At 39.0% G+C, this 18,197-nt stretch overlaps 1 protein-coding gene across 3 annotated transcripts; it reads right to left on the bottom strand.

Moving 5' to 3' along the window:
* Positions 1–1,134: 1,134 nt before the first annotated feature.
* Positions 1,135–18,037, bottom strand: RPS6KB1 (ribosomal protein S6 kinase B1). Of its 3 annotated transcripts, XM_074845355.1 has the most exons (15): positions 17,824–18,037; positions 14,419–14,468; positions 13,229–13,349; positions 12,809–12,877; positions 12,222–12,369; positions 11,518–11,575; positions 10,427–10,527; positions 9,396–9,486; positions 9,102–9,192; positions 8,684–8,791; positions 8,334–8,396; positions 7,422–7,499; positions 5,703–5,810; positions 5,006–5,118; positions 1,135–4,457 (listed from the first exon to the last, which is right to left on the bottom strand). In XM_074845355.1, exons 1-15 carry the CDS (start codon positions 17,893–17,895, stop codon positions 4,220–4,222), a joined length of 1,509 nt encoding a protein of 502 aa, XP_074701456.1. In that variant the 5' UTR covers positions 17,896–18,037; the 3' UTR covers positions 1,135–4,219. The 3 variants fall into 3 exon arrangements, with proteins under 3 accessions (XP_074701456.1, XP_074701457.1, XP_074701458.1); XM_074845356.1 differs by lacking the exon at positions 7,422–7,499; XM_074845357.1 differs by lacking the exon at positions 13,229–13,349 and having other exon boundaries at positions 17,824–17,844.
* Between the last annotated feature and the right edge of the window lie 160 nt (positions 18,038–18,197).

Here is an 18,197-nt window from a genome sequence, read left to right as displayed (position 1 = left end):
AATCTTATCAAACACATTTTGTTAAAACAAAGAACTAAAAAGAGATTTCGCTCAACCAGTTTAGATTTACACTTCATAAATGAAACAAGTCATTCTCATCTTAGTTACGGAGAGGGAAGAAAGTGAGTAACTTACATCCATGAATGACATCCTCTCTGATCCACTTGTTGGCACCCTGCTATTAAGATGCAGCTCTTCCTCATCAAGCCCACTCAGGCCAGGGTAGCTGCCCTGCTCTCCAGACACCCAGCACATGTCTGACTCTGCAGGAGACAGATCAAAGAAGAGGTTGACAAAGGGCAATCAGTAGCCACTTTTTAAGAGCCCAAGAACCTAGGGGAAGGTACCAGCCCCTTGGTAAGCCAGACGGATCAGAACTGGCATGTCAGGTCCTTTAAGTTCTAAGTGGAATTCCTCCTCCCTCCCTCTCCCTTCCAAGCTGTCATGAAAGACAATGATTTAGATCCAGTTACACTTGGGGCCTACCTACTTCTGATTAAAAAAAAAAAATAGGTCACTTGGATTAGCATATGTTTAAATTTGCATTTAATTGCTATTCACATCCATCTTATTCAGCAGTTGAGTATATTTAGTTCCAGTAAACTGTGAAAGATGAAAACAGAATAGGGATTACCTTTATTTCTACTAAGGCAGCTCAAGTTTGTTTCTTGAAGACGGCTACAAAGCCACGTTAATCTAGAAGAGAACAATCTGTAGAAGTTCATATATAGGAACTGCATACAGTATACCATCAAGGATCTGCAGGAAGGATCGTTAAGTAATTTGCCACCTTCTTAATAACTTCTCCTCTACCCCTGAGGGTAAAGGATTTCCCTCTAAACTAGGAAAATGAAACAGCAACTATCCTGCTGTAGAGACAGATTTTTTTTTTAAAAAAAAAACAACCATCAAAACCCAAGCATCTGTCCTAAGAACAATAGCAGTCTCCCTCAGAGTTTGATGCACTTTCTGATTAACAGTGAGAGCAGGTTGGGAGTTAATATTAAAAAGAAAATAGTCCCAAAGTAAACATCCACTGTATAGTTAGAGTGGACTCAAATACTAAATGTTCTCCAGCAGTTCAGCTTTTAGATAGCAAGGCAAAAAAAAGGGATATTGAAAAGAACAATTGACTCATTTATTTTTATCTTTTATTATGAGCTAATACCAGGATGACATTCAAATGTCAGATGGCACAATTAAGACAGTCTTGGTAGGAATTATTCCAGCATTCCCAAAATTACAATTTAGTACACGAATGGCATCAAATGTATGCATCACTCCCACAGAGAAAAATGATGAAATTCTGAATATCTTATACCAGAATAGTTTCTGCATCAAATGGGAAAAGAAAAACTGCTGGTAACACAGCTGACCTATAAACCTTTTGTGATAATGACCTGCGGAACAAAATATTCCCCTATTTAACATCTGGTAAAAAAAAATATGACTTTTGTTCAAGTTTAAGATTTAATACTTTTATATGGTTAGCCACAACAGGTATTAACCTCAGTTTTACTATATTTTTGTAATGCTACAAAAATCCTATAAAATCAAATTATAGTGAATTTTTCAGTGATTATAATTAAAAAAGCGCAGCTTGTACAAAATAAAAAAAATAAGATTCTATACTCTAATGAAAAATTTAAGACATTTTTAAATGAACAAAAGAAAGCACTTGTTAAGCTCTCCAATATTCAATGCATTCTGCACTTATCTGAAATAGCCAGACAGGAGCTAGAACTCCACTCCCCTTAGTTCACGACTAGTAATTTTGACACTATTATATATATATAGAGGATCTATGTCTGATATTTTTACAAATAAATACAGGATAAACCATATTGCATAGTGTGTGCTTGCTGTCTGAGTCACACTCCAAAAGTTTCACAGTTATGGTAGGGAATTAAACTCATAATCTATGGGATGAAACATTGACAGTACATGAAATTTACTTTTAAAACCAATGAATTGTATCTGTAATTAATCAGTGAACTCAGACAAACAACTCTTGCCATTCTTGCCAGCCATATTAAACCAATTCTACTGGACAATACATCCAGCCAACCAAAAGCAACCGTTAGCTGTAACTAGGACCAAGAGAGATCTGCCTCAAAAAAAAAAAAAAAAAATTTTTTTAAAACCAAGTTCCTTTATACTCAGTAAACATGTTAGGAAACCTATGTTAACAAGTGGCACAGACAGGCACTGCTTGAAGTGTTGAGTATTTGCAAATACGCATAATACAAACACACAGGAGCACTTTGATTTCAGTTTCACAACATGTCACCAGTGGCTGTATTACCAAAGGAAAAAAAGGCAATCTGCCAGTACAATTTGGGTCACTGTAAGGTAACTTGATTTTCTTTATAAAACTAAATAAAGAAATTTTCCAACAAAAGGCTTATCAGGAAGGAAAAAAAAAAATTTTTGCTCTGATCATAACCATCTTTTTTGTTGGTTCTTTATTAGTATCAATGAGATACTGATGAATCCTTCTGACTTGCAAATTTTAGAAAACAGCACTCTGATTGGATTCAACATGCTTAGAGAGTTTTATGGCTTGGATCCTATGGCTCAAAAAGATTCAGTATACACAGAGTAAGCAGAATCTATAAAAAAATCCCTACTGTTGTGAAACGCTAGAAGTAGACTTTGCACAGTTTGACTAAAGATAATGCAACGTGTGGCAGGCAAAAAGTGACAGGACTTGTATGCAGTTGCATGATCATATACACACACACGCACACACCATACACACTCTAACTAGTGTAAAGCTCTGCAGATATTAACCCTTTCACCAGCTATGTTCATGGAAATGCTTTCTTTAAGGCAGGAAGTATTTAAGTAAGGTAAAGTTACCTTTATTTTATTCTTTGTACCTGTAAGTCATTTGTACAGATTGTGACAATTTCAAAAACATAAATAGTGTCCTTAGAACATGTTTCCTAAATTAAGTTGCTAAAGTTCTGACCCACTGTGGAAGACATTCACTGAAAGGCCATTTAACACTTTTCTCATACAATCAGCAAATTTATTGCCCCAGCATAGAAAAAAATTGATAAATTTAGAAATGTATAATGGCAGGGAACTCCCATACGCAAAATTTTATTTAAAAAAAAAAAAATCCTCAAATTCTTACCCACTGATTACAAAAAGGTTTATTTCGTTATACCATGTGGAATTTGTATATGTTTCCTGTGGTACTTCCTATATGTTTCTACTGACCTTGTTTTCCAATGCACTTTTTCCTGATCTTTTATATGGGTAAGAATCTGAACATATTCAGCTGTCTCCATCTAAGGACTAGCGTATACAAAAGTGATGTTTCCCAGTGAAATGTCTGCTGAGGACAAGGATGAAATAAGCAGGACATGTATGTATGTGAGCCCATGGCTTCCAGTTAAGCCTAGAACATAGCAGCATTGCCATTTGATTAGATCCATTTGTCTTTGCAGGAACAGGTATTTCAGCTGGGTAAGCAAGTGAAACAGTTCTCTCCCACCCCACATTGCCAAGCTGGTAATTGAGTGATTCACTTATTGATTTGTTGTTTCACGAGGAGAAGAATCAGAACTAGAGCCTTTACTTTCTTCACAGCAACCAATTATTTTGCATTTTTAATTTTGGGATACTTTCCATAATGAGCTGAATCAAAAAATCTATTTGAAAAATATATATTTTTTTTTATATATATAAAAAACTCATTATGTTTTGAATGTGAAATACCAATTAATTTTATCTCTCATCTTTGATTCCACCCCATTGTAGGAAACAGCTTAACCAAGCTTGCATGCTAATTATTCCTCAGACGCAAGCATGTAGGCATTTCATACTCTGCCTAGTGAAAGGGCTAACCCTCCTTGACACATTCATGACTAGACCAGTGATTCTGAAGCAACATCCTGACCCTTAATACTGTCAGTTTCAAGCTATCAAGCTGAAAAATCCTTGATAAGGTGAGAAGATGTCACTGCGAATCAGTTGGATGACGTGCCTAGAGTTCTGCAATACCATTTTCTAAAGTTTTTTATGCACCATTGATTGACAGAAAAAAAATCCATTTTTCTTTGCTTTCCAAGTCGCTCTGTGCAATGACTGACTCTTTGATACTGTCACTTTTTAAAAGTAAACCATACAAGCCCTCATATTTCAACTTCAAGGGGGCTTATATCCATTCTTTGTTTTCCACCTTCAAAGGCTTAAAAAAATTGTGTCGTCATAGATTCATGCGCAAGTGCTCTGGTCGTTTGGAAATCATGGGAAAAGCTTGTTTTTTATATGGCCCAGAGTTTGGTTGCCGGATTGGAAGTGGTGCTGAGGCCTCTCCACAGACTGTCACATCCATTTGTTCTATTCCACTTGTCTCCATTGGATATTCCACAGGTGTCTGAGTATTTGATGCGCTGGCAGAAGCACCTCTTCCCCAGAATTCCCCAGGGGAAAACTTTACAGGGCTTTAAAACAAGAAATATAAAAATCAGAGATGAAGATACACACAGCACCAAGGTACGTCCTTTACTCTGCAGGAAGCTGAGCTCAAATGCCTATTGAGAAGCATTTATAATTCTTCCTTCCACTTCCAGAAGTTTGAGAAAGTTTCCATGTCTAGCTTCTACCACAGTCTCTTGTAAAGTAAAATTCTCTCATCTGAGTAGTGAGGATTTATTTCTAGATGATTGCAGAAGGAATTTTCTGTACTAACATGATTCTTTAGCGGCACATAAGTACTTAGGATGTTCTGAGACAGTTCTAGAGGAATGGTGTACCAAGGTCACCAGACTGTGAGGCTGTATCAGCGCTGAACAGCAAGCAAATTAGTACTTCTTGTGCTGCCAAACGCCATAGATTTGTCTCTAATAATGTGGTTTGTAAAACAGGATCAATGGAAGTGATGGGCTTACTGAGAAGAAAGGCCGCATTTTTTATTTTTAGTGCAGATCTATTTCAACTACTTGCCAAAAAGTGTATTACAAAAAAGAAAAAAAAAAAAAAAAAAAGATACCTGACTGGTGTCCTAGGGCTACCTATGAATCTGCGAGGTGATCGAATTTTTGGTTCAAAAGAAAATTTCTCTTTTACGCTTTCAAGTACAGATGGAGCCACATATGTAAAACCCTGCAAAACAGGAAGGAACGCACTGTAACTTACAGGCAAGATTTACATTTATGATCACTTGTACAGTTATGACTGGCATGAAATAATTATAAATAGGAGAGTAAATGTAGACATACAAACTTCTACTCACTTCCTGAAGCAAACAGGTTTAGGGAGTTCCTCACCCGGGTGCCTGCACACCCCAGATATTTCTACACACATCACAGATTCCCACAGGCATGCTCAATTTAATTAATTTTGATCTATAGAATGGACATTGTTCTCTCTGCATGACTATGAAAGCAATCACATGCCCAGGGTTCACAATGCCACTATGAATTAGAATGCTGACATTTCAGAAGGTAAGCAGTGTTTGTTGGCTGATTTATCTATATAAAGATAACGTCAGCAATAATCAAACTATTTCCCAAGCCCTTAAACATTTCAAATCTGTCGCAGAACGTGTGTTTAAAATTTTGACAGTTTGCTTCAAGTATCAGGTGTTAAGATTCAGTAGAATTCATTTACCTGAAATGCCCTACTGTTTCCAAGTAACACCACATACCTCTGCACAGTCGTTATACACTCGTCCCTGGCTCACTTACCAGAAAGACCTGGTTGGCACTTTCACTGAGAGTAGAGTCATCTGGGCTATCAACAGGTGTCTGACGTGTAAACTTTGAATCAAACTGGCTCACATCCTCTTCAGATTGCTTTGCAAAAACAAAATGATTAAGGGTTTATATTACAGATATCAACCAAATGGCTTAGCGGTGATCAGTGTAGCCTCTGGATGGAGTTCATTCCATAGATTTTTGGCAGAGTTCTGCTGTAGTAAAACCCTGGAGTGGTGTCGGAATCCTGTCGCTGCCAGTGGGAGGTCACTATGGGCACTGACACTGAGAAATAAAGGCAAGGGGGAGGGGCAAAAATTATGGATCAAAAAGGAACATAAATTAAAAAGATGCCTTTAAAAAAAAAATCTCAAATTACAAACAAAAACTTTTAGAAATACAATGCCAGTCTCTCGCAAGTTCAGCCCTCGTTACAACCAGTATAGAACAGTTGCAACTATTAAGTTTTTGGAAGCCTCTCCAGATAATTTCACCCCATTTTTGCAAATACAGAAGTGTTTATGCTGTGAGGGATAGATGACAAATCTCGAATAAGTGACTATGAAGAATAGTGTTTTCTTCAGTCAAAGAACAACAGACATCATTCCACAATCCCTTCTCTCATTCCTCAGTGTAACTGAAAAGGCAGTGGGTATTCATTTGTGCAGGCCTTTGCGCAACCGTGGAAGCACGTTTTCAAAAACCATCTGGTTTGTACAAATAACGTTCATAAAACCCCAAATTATCTTCAGATAATTCATTTGGAAACAGCAGTCTTGTGTCATTCTGAATTTCATTCAAAAAGGTGAGGAAAAAAGGTCTGGAGTCCCCATGCTCAACATTAGCAATGCCTAAGTCAGTTTAAAGTGAGATTTTTCGCAGTCAGGAACCATTGGGGTGGCAACACCCATTGCTGCTGTAGCTAATTGTACCCAGAGGGGAAAAAAAAGACAGACATCCTACCATCAAAACATAAGATAGGATAATAAAGGCTTATTCATCACATCGCTGGTTTGAGGCAAACTTTAATTACTGCCTATAATGCACAAGATGCATTGTAAATATTAATAAGCAAACATACAAAATGCTTCATTAGGTGACTTCATTTACTTTTGCTTAGCAACTATTTATCATCTTAGTTTCTATTAAGTATTAGAAGCAGAAATTCAGAGGTAACTGCACTTGCAAGTCTGTTTAACCTACAGATTAGAAGCAGGAGGAAGTAAAACTGAAGCAGAACTTTCTTCCTCCAGGAGACTCTGAAGAGAAGGATATTAGCTCTTAGCTGATTTTTGCCACCTTCTCACATAAAAAAGCAAGATCTTATTCCAGTGATGGATGAGTCCCTTGACCACAGAGTAGCAGAACACAGAACACGCTCATGACAGCCAGTATTTCATACTGGGTGGAGATTTAAAATAAAGAGGTTTTTTTAATTGTTGATACAGCACCAGTTCTCAGGAAGAAAAGAAAAAGTCTGCATGAGGTAGTATATCTGGTAGATCCGGTGGTAGATCTGCCATCTTTAATTTGACAAGAGTGAATCTGAGAACCAGTAACCTAAGTTGATGCATTTAACTGTTGAAAGTACCAGAAGTCAATGGCACTCCAGTTTGTACAAGTGAACGTTCCTAAGTTTTAGACTCCACATTGTTTAAGACCTTTCCTAAAGGCATACAAGGAGTATCTCACAGCATTCTGAGTACGTACCAATAAGGGTTTAAAAGGAGGTTCCACCTTTCGTGCCAACAGCTCATCCCAGTTAATGTGTCTGAAGAACGGGTGAGCCTACAAGAGTTACCAACAGCAGAGAGTCATAATCTGCCTTCTGAGTATAAATCACACTCATTTAAGAATTAAGCATGTTCTTTTCAGACCCTCTCTGTGGTGTCTTTCTTTCCAAAATCACGCATGGACCTCGTGTCATATATTCTGCAGCACTACATCAGAGTAGCTGGAAGAGCTGAAAATTGATACCATACCTCCAAGTCAGATAACATATTTCCCTATCATGTTTTCCTTGAAAGTATTAGAAAAAGCCAGTTTGCATGCAAAATACCTCTGCATTTTTCAACGTAAAAGTTAGATATCTAAAAATAATGACAAAACACTGTATTAATGACAAATTATCAGCACACTGAAATAAGGAGGACTCTTTAGTACACTGTTCATCTCACCACAAAAAGTCAAGCTGGAAGCAACAGGAACTAGGCCTCTGCCTTAACTTTTAACTGTGCCACACTGAATGCAAACTAACAACACTCCTCCCTTGAAAGGGCTGCACTAAATGCAAGGGCTGGCAGGTTTTTCATCAGACTGTGAGAGTATCATCGCTCTTCCACGGCTGACTGTACAATTAGCATTGTGCAACGAGTAGAAAAGATCGACTGGAAGATAGAGCTGAAGAATAAAAGTTACTTTCCAAATCTCAAATGATCAAAATAGGTAGACAGCTGCTTTCTTTAACTTTAAAGCATTCACATTTTGATTAGCTGTCACATGTGGCTGCCTTTTTGCTCATTACACTTCAAAACAGACGTACTCTCCTTCCCTGATGTACCCTCAAAGCTGTTTTATTTTCAGTGAGGTAAATTAAGAATCCTTAAGTTAAGCAAAAGTTACCTGAACTTCTCCAGCATCTCCAGGACCAGCTCCTAGACGTGAGGCAGCATTTCTTTTTAGCAGCTTAAGGAGAAATAACATCCAAAGAAGAAAAATTAGTTATGCCATTATGACTAGACTAGTTCTGACATGAATCATCATTTGAATGAATACCACGCAGAATGAACACCGAACAGTCAGAAATTCTGCATTCTTTACAAAACAATTGTATTTTCAAGGCAAATCACTTTCTGTACCACGCAAACCAATACTCATAGATAGTAAAACAAGCACGGACTGAATAGCCATAGTCATATTATATTTCTATTTTCTACATACACATGTAGTACTGACATTCATTAAGATTCTACCTTTTTAAGCAGATCTCTGGCTTCTTGTGTGAGGTAGGGAGGCAAGTTGAGTTTACACTTGAGAATCTTGTCAATTGTTTTCTTTCTGTTCTCCCCAGTGAAAGGAGGCTAGAAAGCACCATTGTAACAGGAGAAAAAATAGGACTTGTTCAGGTCTCTTGTTTGTGTACACAGAACTCACTTCAGTAATTTATAAAGCAGATAACATTACTGCAAATGGGACTTCTAAATAACTGTTTGGATGAAAGCGGCTCGTGACCGCAGTCAATGTTAAGTGTAGCCGTATTTTAGTTATATTTCTTACTTGCAGTTTGTATATATACAAATATATATGTATTTATACATGCATCTGAATTAGAATACAGGTAACTACAAAAGCTACAAAGAGAAATACATGCAATTATAACTGTGCACCTACTGCTCCAGTCAGCATGTCATACATTAATGCCCCCAAACTCCACCAGTCCACAGCACGATTATGCCCACTCCTCATCAAGATTTCAGGGGCCCTATAATCAGAAAAATGGAAAATATGAATGTATTTTAACAAGCTTAATACTAATTCTGACTACTAGTTTTCAAACAAAACCACATTTATCAAGTAAAATTTCCATAAGCAACTGAACATAACTGAACATCAGTTAAAAAAGGCAAAATTTAGCCATTACCCCCAGACCAGAGTAACACTTTTCTATTTCATCATGCAGCTCACATGTATTCAATTGTTCCACAGAATGTGTGTGTGACTGTTCCATCGTGAATAGATTCTTTACATAATCCGAAGTCAGTCAATTTTACATGACCTGAAATTAAATATATAAAATTTAAGACTTGCCAGAATTCTGACATTTGTGTAAGTAACATTAAAATAATAGGAATTTTTAACACGGATATGTAGTAACTCTGAGCTACTTCCAGATGCCTTCAATGGTCTGACAAAGCGATACAGCTATAAATCACACTTACAGATAAAACCTCTGCATTATACCTGCGTGAGAGAGTGTTGCCACTTGGTGAAGAGAAACAAGACAAACCACCAAAACTTACTCATGTATAGACAAATGTATTGAAACATAAACATTGTAGAGCATCATTCAGATAAGAAAGTAGGCTAGTGAATTTTACTGCTTACTTCCAAGTTCAGAGAACAACCTTCAACAAATTGTAAAGTGTCCTGAATAATTCAGTACAAAGACTTAAGACTAAGTACGTAAGTGGTTTAAGATAACATGAAAATACTGGATGGTACAGACTGCCAAACTAATCAGTGTCATACAGTCAATGTAACAGTGCATTCAAGATTTGCTGCTGCTGTCAGGTCAAGTGTCAACAGCTGGATAAGTCATTTCAGCTACAGATGATCTAGCATCCTACCTAAATTGCCTTTCCTAACGCCTCATCTCCATTACTAAAACGTCACTGATGCTACACTGAAGACACAGATCTGTAAGTACTTTCCAATAACCGAGTAGAAGAAAAATTTCAGAGCTGCAGAAGTAGCAAGTCAATCATTCAAAAAATGCCTGTGTCCATACATATGGAACTCAGAGCTTGCCGTGGCCTATTAAAGCCAAAGAAGCTGTGTTTAAGGGCAAGCAATTAGCTTTGGCAATTCTTCAGTTACACCAAGAGTGGTAACAAACATGCCACTGTTCTAAAGAAATTCACGTAAGAGTGAAGTGTTGTGACCTTTCAAGAGCTGTTTTCAAATGACTGGCAATGTAACTGTTACTATATTTCTACCTTGATGATTAAGCATGATATTTTCTGGCTTCAGATCACGATAGATGATTCCTTTTTGATGCAAGTGCCCCAGTGCCATTGAGATTTCTGCCAAGTAAAAGCTGGAAGGAAACATATACCACAAAATTAGACATACTCAATCATGCAAAGCATCTTAAGCACTAAGACTATTAACGTACATAGCAACGGTTCCTTGAAAGTATCATTAGAAGTGTACCAGAGAATAAACAAGAGAAACAATGATGCCTTTGAAGTTGGGTTGCCAAAAGGCACACAGACTTCGAGATGAACTACGAAATTACACCATCAGTGTTAGGTTTACCTGTTCAGCAGCTATCTTATCATGAATATATCTGGAGGAATCTGAATTTACCAGTTAGTGGTTAAAATATGCTTCAATCCATATTACAACATCTAGATGGCAGAGTTGAAGGAAAAAAAAAAGCTCAGAAGGTAACTGGCAGCACCCAGAGTGCTCTCTGTGGGACAGTATTAGAGCCCCATAGGCACATCAAAGCTTTTCTGAGGCATTATCAGCATGCGCTGTGGGGAAGATACAACTGTATTCAGTTGTGTGAAGCCTAATCAACTAGGAATAATTTAAACTTGCTTATACATAAAATATCACTACTCAAAAGGCCTTTTCTCCTTCATTAGCATAATTACCTTTATCACTTCACACATCTGATCATTGGAATACAGCCATTACAGTGACTTGGAAATTCTGTAACTGGCTGGTGAAATTGTGTGTGGATCAAGAGCGAAAAAAAAAAAAAAAAAAAATTACATTTACAGCAAGTCTTTCAGAGTCTTTTCTCCAGCACCCAAACCACCTCCTTTACCACAACCCTATGGACTACAGCCCACTTGGCAACGAGCAATGGACCCTATTCTGTAGTAAGACTGGAGTCACACCAGCACAAACTGGTAAGTCCGGAAAACACACATCTTTCTAAAACCCAGTTAACTGTTCTTTTCACTATACTATGAAATGAATGAGTAGTTATATAGAGTTTTTAAAGTCAGAGTATACAGTTTAAGCACTTAAAAAAAACCCCAAACTATCGATTTACCAAAATAGTTTCACTTACCAAGCTGTGTCTTCCATAAATATCCCTTCTCTCTCTAACTGCATAAATAGTTCTCCTCCTGTCATGAGAAAAATGAGATTATACTCCAATAAAGTATCATTTTTAGTCAGTCAAGTCTATATTCTAGAAAAACTATATGCAACGGTATTCTGCCCTGCTCTACAAAAAGTTATTTCATAAAAAACAACTTAGAACTTACTATTCTGTTATTCTCAGAATTCTAGCAACCTAAAGGAATGCCAAAAGAAATCAAAAGAGCAAGCTGAAAAAGCCAGCAGCATTTCTGTCCCTGTTTTTTCTGTTGTTATAGCTTGAGCAAATTGCTTCTAATCTGCGTCTGTTTCCCTATCTGTGAAATAAAGATAACGATTTCTTGTTTCACAAAGAACCTGCAAGGACTAAAACCTCAGGTACTCTGTATGACTGCACAGAATCTAAGTGTAACATACAGGAATTAACAAGCCTGATGGAAGAAGAAGTATTAAAACCCCTCCTCTCCTGTCCTGTCATGAAAAATAACTATGTTTCATTCATCTTTATTGAACTGAAAGGTTTATGTTTTTCTACGTATTTTTAATACTAACCTATTTTACATTTTTAAGACACCATGCCAATAGTTAGCTGGCCTTCTGAAGTAGAATAAGAAATCCAAATTCCCAGTTACGTAAGATACCAAGAAGCCTGTAACAATTTCATATACTGACCACTGAGATACTCAAGGATGAGGTAGAGTTTTCCACCAGTCTGAAAGGCATAAATTAAGTCTACGATGAAGGGATGTTTCACTTCCTCCAGTATATTCCGCTCTGCTTTTGTATGAGCTGTATCCTTTGCATTCCTTACAATCATTGCCTACAAAGAGCAGAGAGATGTGAGCACAAGAACATGCTAAACAAGACAGACTTTTATATTTAGTTCAATCCTGAGTTTACTACACACTCACAACACTACCTATGAGTCAGCAACATCATTAAAAAAAGAAAATTTCACCACAATATATACATGACAGGTTTCTTGTGGAAGTTTAGGTCTTTATTTATTTCATAGAATCATACAATAATTTAGGTTGGAATGAACCTCCAGAGCTATTTAAATTAGCTGCTAAGAACTACACAGACAAAACACTTTAAAGACTAATTATAATTCCAACTGTACCTGGATAACAACTGTATATATCACAGATAAAAGTTTAATTTTAGGTATATGATATAATTAGATAATTATAACAGCTAAAGAGAGGAATAGATTTCTTTAGATTCCGACAGTAGCGAAACATGAGCACTCAGGTTACCTTTTTAAGAACTTTCATGGCAAATATTTTCCCAGTGTTTGCTCCGGTTACTTTTCGTACTTGAAATACCTACACAACACCAATACAAAAGCAATCACGTATTACTACCGTGTTAGCCATCTCAAGTGAAAAAACAAAGTTCTGCAAAAGAGAGATGAGATCACCTACAAACTGCAACGCTGCCTGAAGGAGAAGAGCTAGTGCTTTGAACCAGAACCAGTTTGGGACATTACCTACTGCCACCAGCTGGTGAGGCTCTGCCAGTGACCTCGGTCCCACCGCACCAACCCTGGCAGCCCTGAGGTACCTTCTGGTGGAATGAACTTTGCAGAAAACAGGACAGGAAGATTAGACCTTGCCAAAGCACTTTAGCCACCTCCGGTGTAATGGATTTACTTCTGCAGAAAAAGAGTTCCTTACCTTTCCATAGCCACCTTTGCCAAGCACGCGTAGTAACTCAAAGCACTCTGGTCGGATCTTTTCTGGACCTCTGTTTACACTAGTCTCTGAAATCTCAAATTTTTCACAATGTTCCATGCCACTGGATAAAACCGAAACAAGAATATAAGACTACCTGATACTCAAAAACCATCAAATGAAAGCAAGCAAGCAAATTACTTTCCAAAAAGCATATACTGTATCTGACATAACTGAATGACTGCTTCGGACATTCAGAGAATTCTCAGCATCAGAAATTTTATTTAGGTGTGTGCAAAGCAGCAAGTTGCAACTTGCACAGAAAAGATTATCTGCAAATTTTGGGGATTTTTAGTACCAAGATTTCCTTCGGTTTCCTTCTTTTTAACGCACAATAAATCTCCGTATTACACCAGAATTAAGTTTAAAAGACCAAAGCCTCAAACTGACTGATATTTCTACAAGACCTCAAGTAAAGGCAAGGCTATAAGGTACGTTTAAGTTTCAGATCCCATTCAGCAGTCCCAACAGTCATGGTAAGACTTCTATAACACAACTATCTCGCAGAAAGAGCTGCAACAGAAAAAGTCTCACAACTCTGAACATACCACAAAAGACTGATCCATAATTTAATGATGCTTCTAAATTATGCTACAGCTCAGTAAAAGACTAACAGACTGATCCTGCTAAAGCAAATATAACTGAACTGTTTTAACTATCATTGCTTTCTTCTCACAACACGGTATGCTGAAACAATCTGGAAATCTATAAAGGAAGAAATGCTAAAGGTAGCTGTCTCCTGAACGTCAAATCGGAACTTCTGACTTCTCATCTGCTTCAGGCTGCCACGCAACTCTGCAGCTGGAGCCCTTATAAAATGAACAGAACATACAATGTTCTGCAGACAGTGCATTATACTCATATTACAAGTACTATTCCAGTACAAGAGATATGTTAGGAGAAACAAGGATTAAAAGACAAACAGAAAGTTTTGCCAGAATTTTTTTTTATTATTATTATATTTCAAGATACAATTCACAAATTTTAATGTGAAGAAATAGTGAAACGACTAGAAACAACTCAAAATTGAACAAGAATGACAAAATTTTCTATTTAACTTAACAATGTAACAAAATTAGAAGTTATATGTAGTTGGCATGAATGATACAGAACATTTTCTAGCAGCAACTTACAGGTCATATTGGCCAACTCCTCCATGGTCCATGCTCTCACTTAATTGACCCTGGGGATGGGAGGGGTAGAAGGAAGGTTAATTATAACAAAAGAAAAAAAGCAGCCTTAAAAATAAATGCTCCGATGTGTTTTACAACTTCTTAAATTATATATATACACTATATAATTAAATGATATATATATAGAATTATTTTTATATAACTATATAATTAAGTCTAAAGGTCAGGAATAATAAATTATCAGTAGAGGATAAGAAATCTACAAAACTCTGTGCAAGATTTGCAATACTTCCACATATCTGAAACCGTGACACAGTGAACCACTGTTTTACCTGACTGCATTGTTAAATATTAGAGGTAACAATTTCACACACCCCCAGGTGAATTTGAAAAACATTAAGGTACTGCATTTTTCTTTACAGCTGCTCTTACATACAAATTTTTAGATCCTATTACAGTACTATGCAAATTAGAAGAATAGTAAAGGTTATGCAAGCAGATGAACTCTGCACTAGAAACAATCTACTGAAAAGGTTTTATTATTCTATATTGCTAATAATCAAATCCCAATAGTAATGAAAGAATTAAGCTTTACTCTGATGTTAAATACCTTTTCTAACCAATATTCATTCAGACGGATTAATGCATGCAAATATTACGGAAGAAGGTTCAAGCACTTCAACATCAGAACTAGTCACCATTAAAGAATGTAGTTCAATTCTAAAGAGATATTTTCTTCAAAGAATTTTCAGCTTGATCCCTTATGCAAGATAATACTTCCCTATAATTGTGACTCTACATGGCAAAAGAAGTGCAAACCAAGCAGAGAGCTGTAATGGGTACAGGTAGAATTTAATGGGCAAGCTTCTAATGGGCTTTAGACTATACCTTAACATTTTTATTTTTAAAAATATGTACATGAAGTAACAACTGCAAGTTAGTGAGAAACAGTCTGGAACCTACAGATACATTGAGTGATGTGTGAAATTCAGAGCACCAGAAGAAAAAAAAAAAACCCAACACAGAGATCTGCAAAAAGCAGACCAAGCCAAGGAGTGCATTTTAAAATATTATGTAAGTGAAAACACTAACCAAAGAAAATTAGAAACTTTCAATAGTTTCCAAACCATTTCAAGTTTACAGACATTGGTTTATTTTGGTGGGTGATCTAGAAGGGAATTTAACTCCTGGTTCCACCTACTAGCACACAAGCAATTATGGAGTCCAAAAGTTCAAGTTTGTTTCCAGGTCAAGAGTTGCTAGCTCATGTCCTCGTGATAACATTTATTAGAGAAATCCAGCTTATTGACATCTGTTTCACAACAAAACCCACTAAAGCTGCCCTTGACCCTACTGTTAGATGCCAACAAATGAATTTAAAAAAATTCAACAAACACAGAGAATAAACACCCATCATGTTCCTAGAACAACTTCTCAAGTTACCCAATGGTTCTGGCAAAGTTTACACACGCTTTTCTTGCCCCTGTGAACTATGGTTTTCATTCTCAGTATTTACTTGAACAAAATTCACTTCAGATACCATTCCGCTATTTTCAGGATTTCTTCTCATTTCACAAAACCAAGAAAGGCAACGCTGTTCTGGCTGGAAGGCTAGCAGTCCTTCAGTCTATATGTATTGTTTCATTTATTACAAACACAAAAATTAAGGCTGGTTTTTTTCACCATAATAATTAGCGCAAACAACCATATGGCTTATGTGTAAACTCTCCATTTAAACAATTCTTCAGATTTTCCAGAATGGCTGTGCCAATTCAAAACAACACATCTGTTCTTGCTACTACCAGGTTTACAGCTTTCAGGAGGTACCAGGGACCAGCACCACAGAGATGAGACAAAGACAGTCCAGGCTTTACACCTTGCTCACTTCCAGTTTAATGATCTCAACTGCTCTGGCTGCAATGTCTTTCCAATCCTTGTAAGACATGCACAACACCTACAGAGATAACTTTCAGTGAAACATTTTTCCCCTTACATTGATGCTTCCCTTCTTCCCTGCTCTTATATTCCCTGCTTTTCAGTTCTGTTTTAATTTCAAGTCCATTCTCACCCTCCTTTATGTTTGCCAAAAGGCACCTAAGAGCCAAATTAAGTTGCCAATGTGCATTCATGTTCACAGTTGTTCCACAAAAATTTCAGTCATAGCAATTTTTTAAAATCCACAATAACGATTTTTTTAATTGTTCCCTGAGACTGAATTATTGGAACACGAGAGAGAACAAGAACTTTCTTGCCACCCCCTTAGAACCTGTTCTTGGCAACATTAACGGTGTGATGAAAGCAATTCTTTTAAGCCAAGTACTTTATTGATTTTTGAGGTGACAAACAGTGCTTTTTCCTGCAGGCCGAGAATCGTTCAAGCCTTCAGCTGTCAAACAATGTCTCTACAGTTTATACCTAGTGTGGGTATTCCAACTGTGATAGAGAGCATTTGGTTATCTCAAAGACTCCAGGAATGTCATCAGTATTTAAATAGCACAAAAATAAATGCAGTAGCAGTTTAAGCAATAGCAAATGTTTAATATACAAAACAAGATAAAAAAGCAACAGTAGCACTAGAAAAATATCAACAGAGATCTTGTAATAAAATTTCCCCCAAAGCCTTAACAGAATCTATATGAACATTACAAAATGACAAACTACAGATTACAAGGTGAACCGTTCACGGAAGCATGAGATGGAGATGCACGTTGATCCATACAGACGCCTAACGCAGCATTTTAAAGCTTTGCTTTTAATTTTGGCGCTAGAGCACCGGCTTTATACAGTTCCAGAAAGATTAGCATCTCTGCACTGACGTTAAAACATGTGACAAGGAAAAAAAAAAAAAAAAAAAAAAAACACCAACCCGCTGCGGCACTTGTGCTAAGAAATCCACCGCAAAACTTCCACGGGAATAGGCTCCCGCAAGTTGGGCGCAGCCCGCACCCTCGACGGGGAAGCGCTGCTAACCGGCTGCCTGAAACCTGCTCCCGGCCAAGGGCGCGACGCCGCCTCCCTCCCGCGGACGGGAACGCCCCGGCCGCCTCCCGGGCGCTACGAGGCCGGGCCGGGCGCGGGGCCCGCTGCCGCCGCAGCGCTGCCTCCCCCGGCGGGGCAGCGCGCCCTGCTCCAGGCGGCTTGGGCGCGGTCGCGGCCGCCTCACCTGCGCGGGGCCAGGGCGGCGGCCGACCTCGCGCTCCGCCTCGCCCGGCTCCCGCCCCGCCGCAGCGCGGCCCCAGCCCGCCTCCGCGGTGTCCCCGCCAGGCCGCCCGCCGGCGAGATGCACCCCCTGCCCGCCGGCGCCGGCGGCCTCCCGCGCCCTCCCCTCAGGCCTCGCCCCTGGCGCCGCTCCCGCAGCGGCCTCCCGCTCCCCTCCCCGCGCCGGCTCGGGCTCCCCCCTCTCACCCCCTCCTCCAGCTCCTCGTCCGAACCCGCGTCCTCAGGCTGGTCCAGGTCGATGTCGAACACGCCCGCCATGGCGCGGGTGTGAGCCGCGGCGCCGCCGCCCCTTCCTGGCTGTGCTGGGTGCGCGGGGCCTGGGCCGCCTCATGGGCCCGCACCCCCCAACTCCGCCACGGCCGCCATCACCGGCTGCGCGGCCTCAGCGCGCCTGCGCCCCCGCCCCGACAGCGGCTGCCGCGCAGGCGCACGACCCCTTCCGGCCTCGGCCGGGGCGGTACTGAGCATGCGCGGGGCGGCCGCCGCCGGGCGGGTGGGCGTGGCGCTGGCAATGAGCACGCGCCGTGGGCGCCCGCCTCCCCGGCTCCTGGCACAGAGCA

The sequence above is a fragment of the Strix aluco genome, chromosome 19 (genome assembly GCF_031877795.1).
Source record: "Strix aluco isolate bStrAlu1 chromosome 19, bStrAlu1.hap1, whole genome shotgun sequence".
Classification (NCBI taxonomy): Eukaryota; Metazoa; Chordata; class Aves; order Strigiformes; family Strigidae; genus Strix; species Strix aluco.
Note: the sequence above shows the minus strand (reverse complement) of the source record. Positions and strands in the feature narration are given on the sequence as shown.

Excerpts from the sequence above, each read along its gene's own strand:
- RPS6KB1 (XM_074845355.1), bottom strand. The coding sequence starts at position 17,895 with ATGGCGGGCGTGTTCGACATCGACCTGGACCAGCCTGAGGACGCGGGT. Across the intron at positions 13,350-14,418 it reads GGAGTTGGCCAATATGACCT|TGGCATGGAACATTGTGAAA; the intron begins GTAAGTTGCTGC and ends GGTTTTATCCAG. Across the intron at positions 9,487-10,426 it reads TATCATGCTTAATCATCAAG|GTCATGTAAAATTGACTGAC; the intron begins GTAGAAATATAG and ends ATTTAATTTCAG.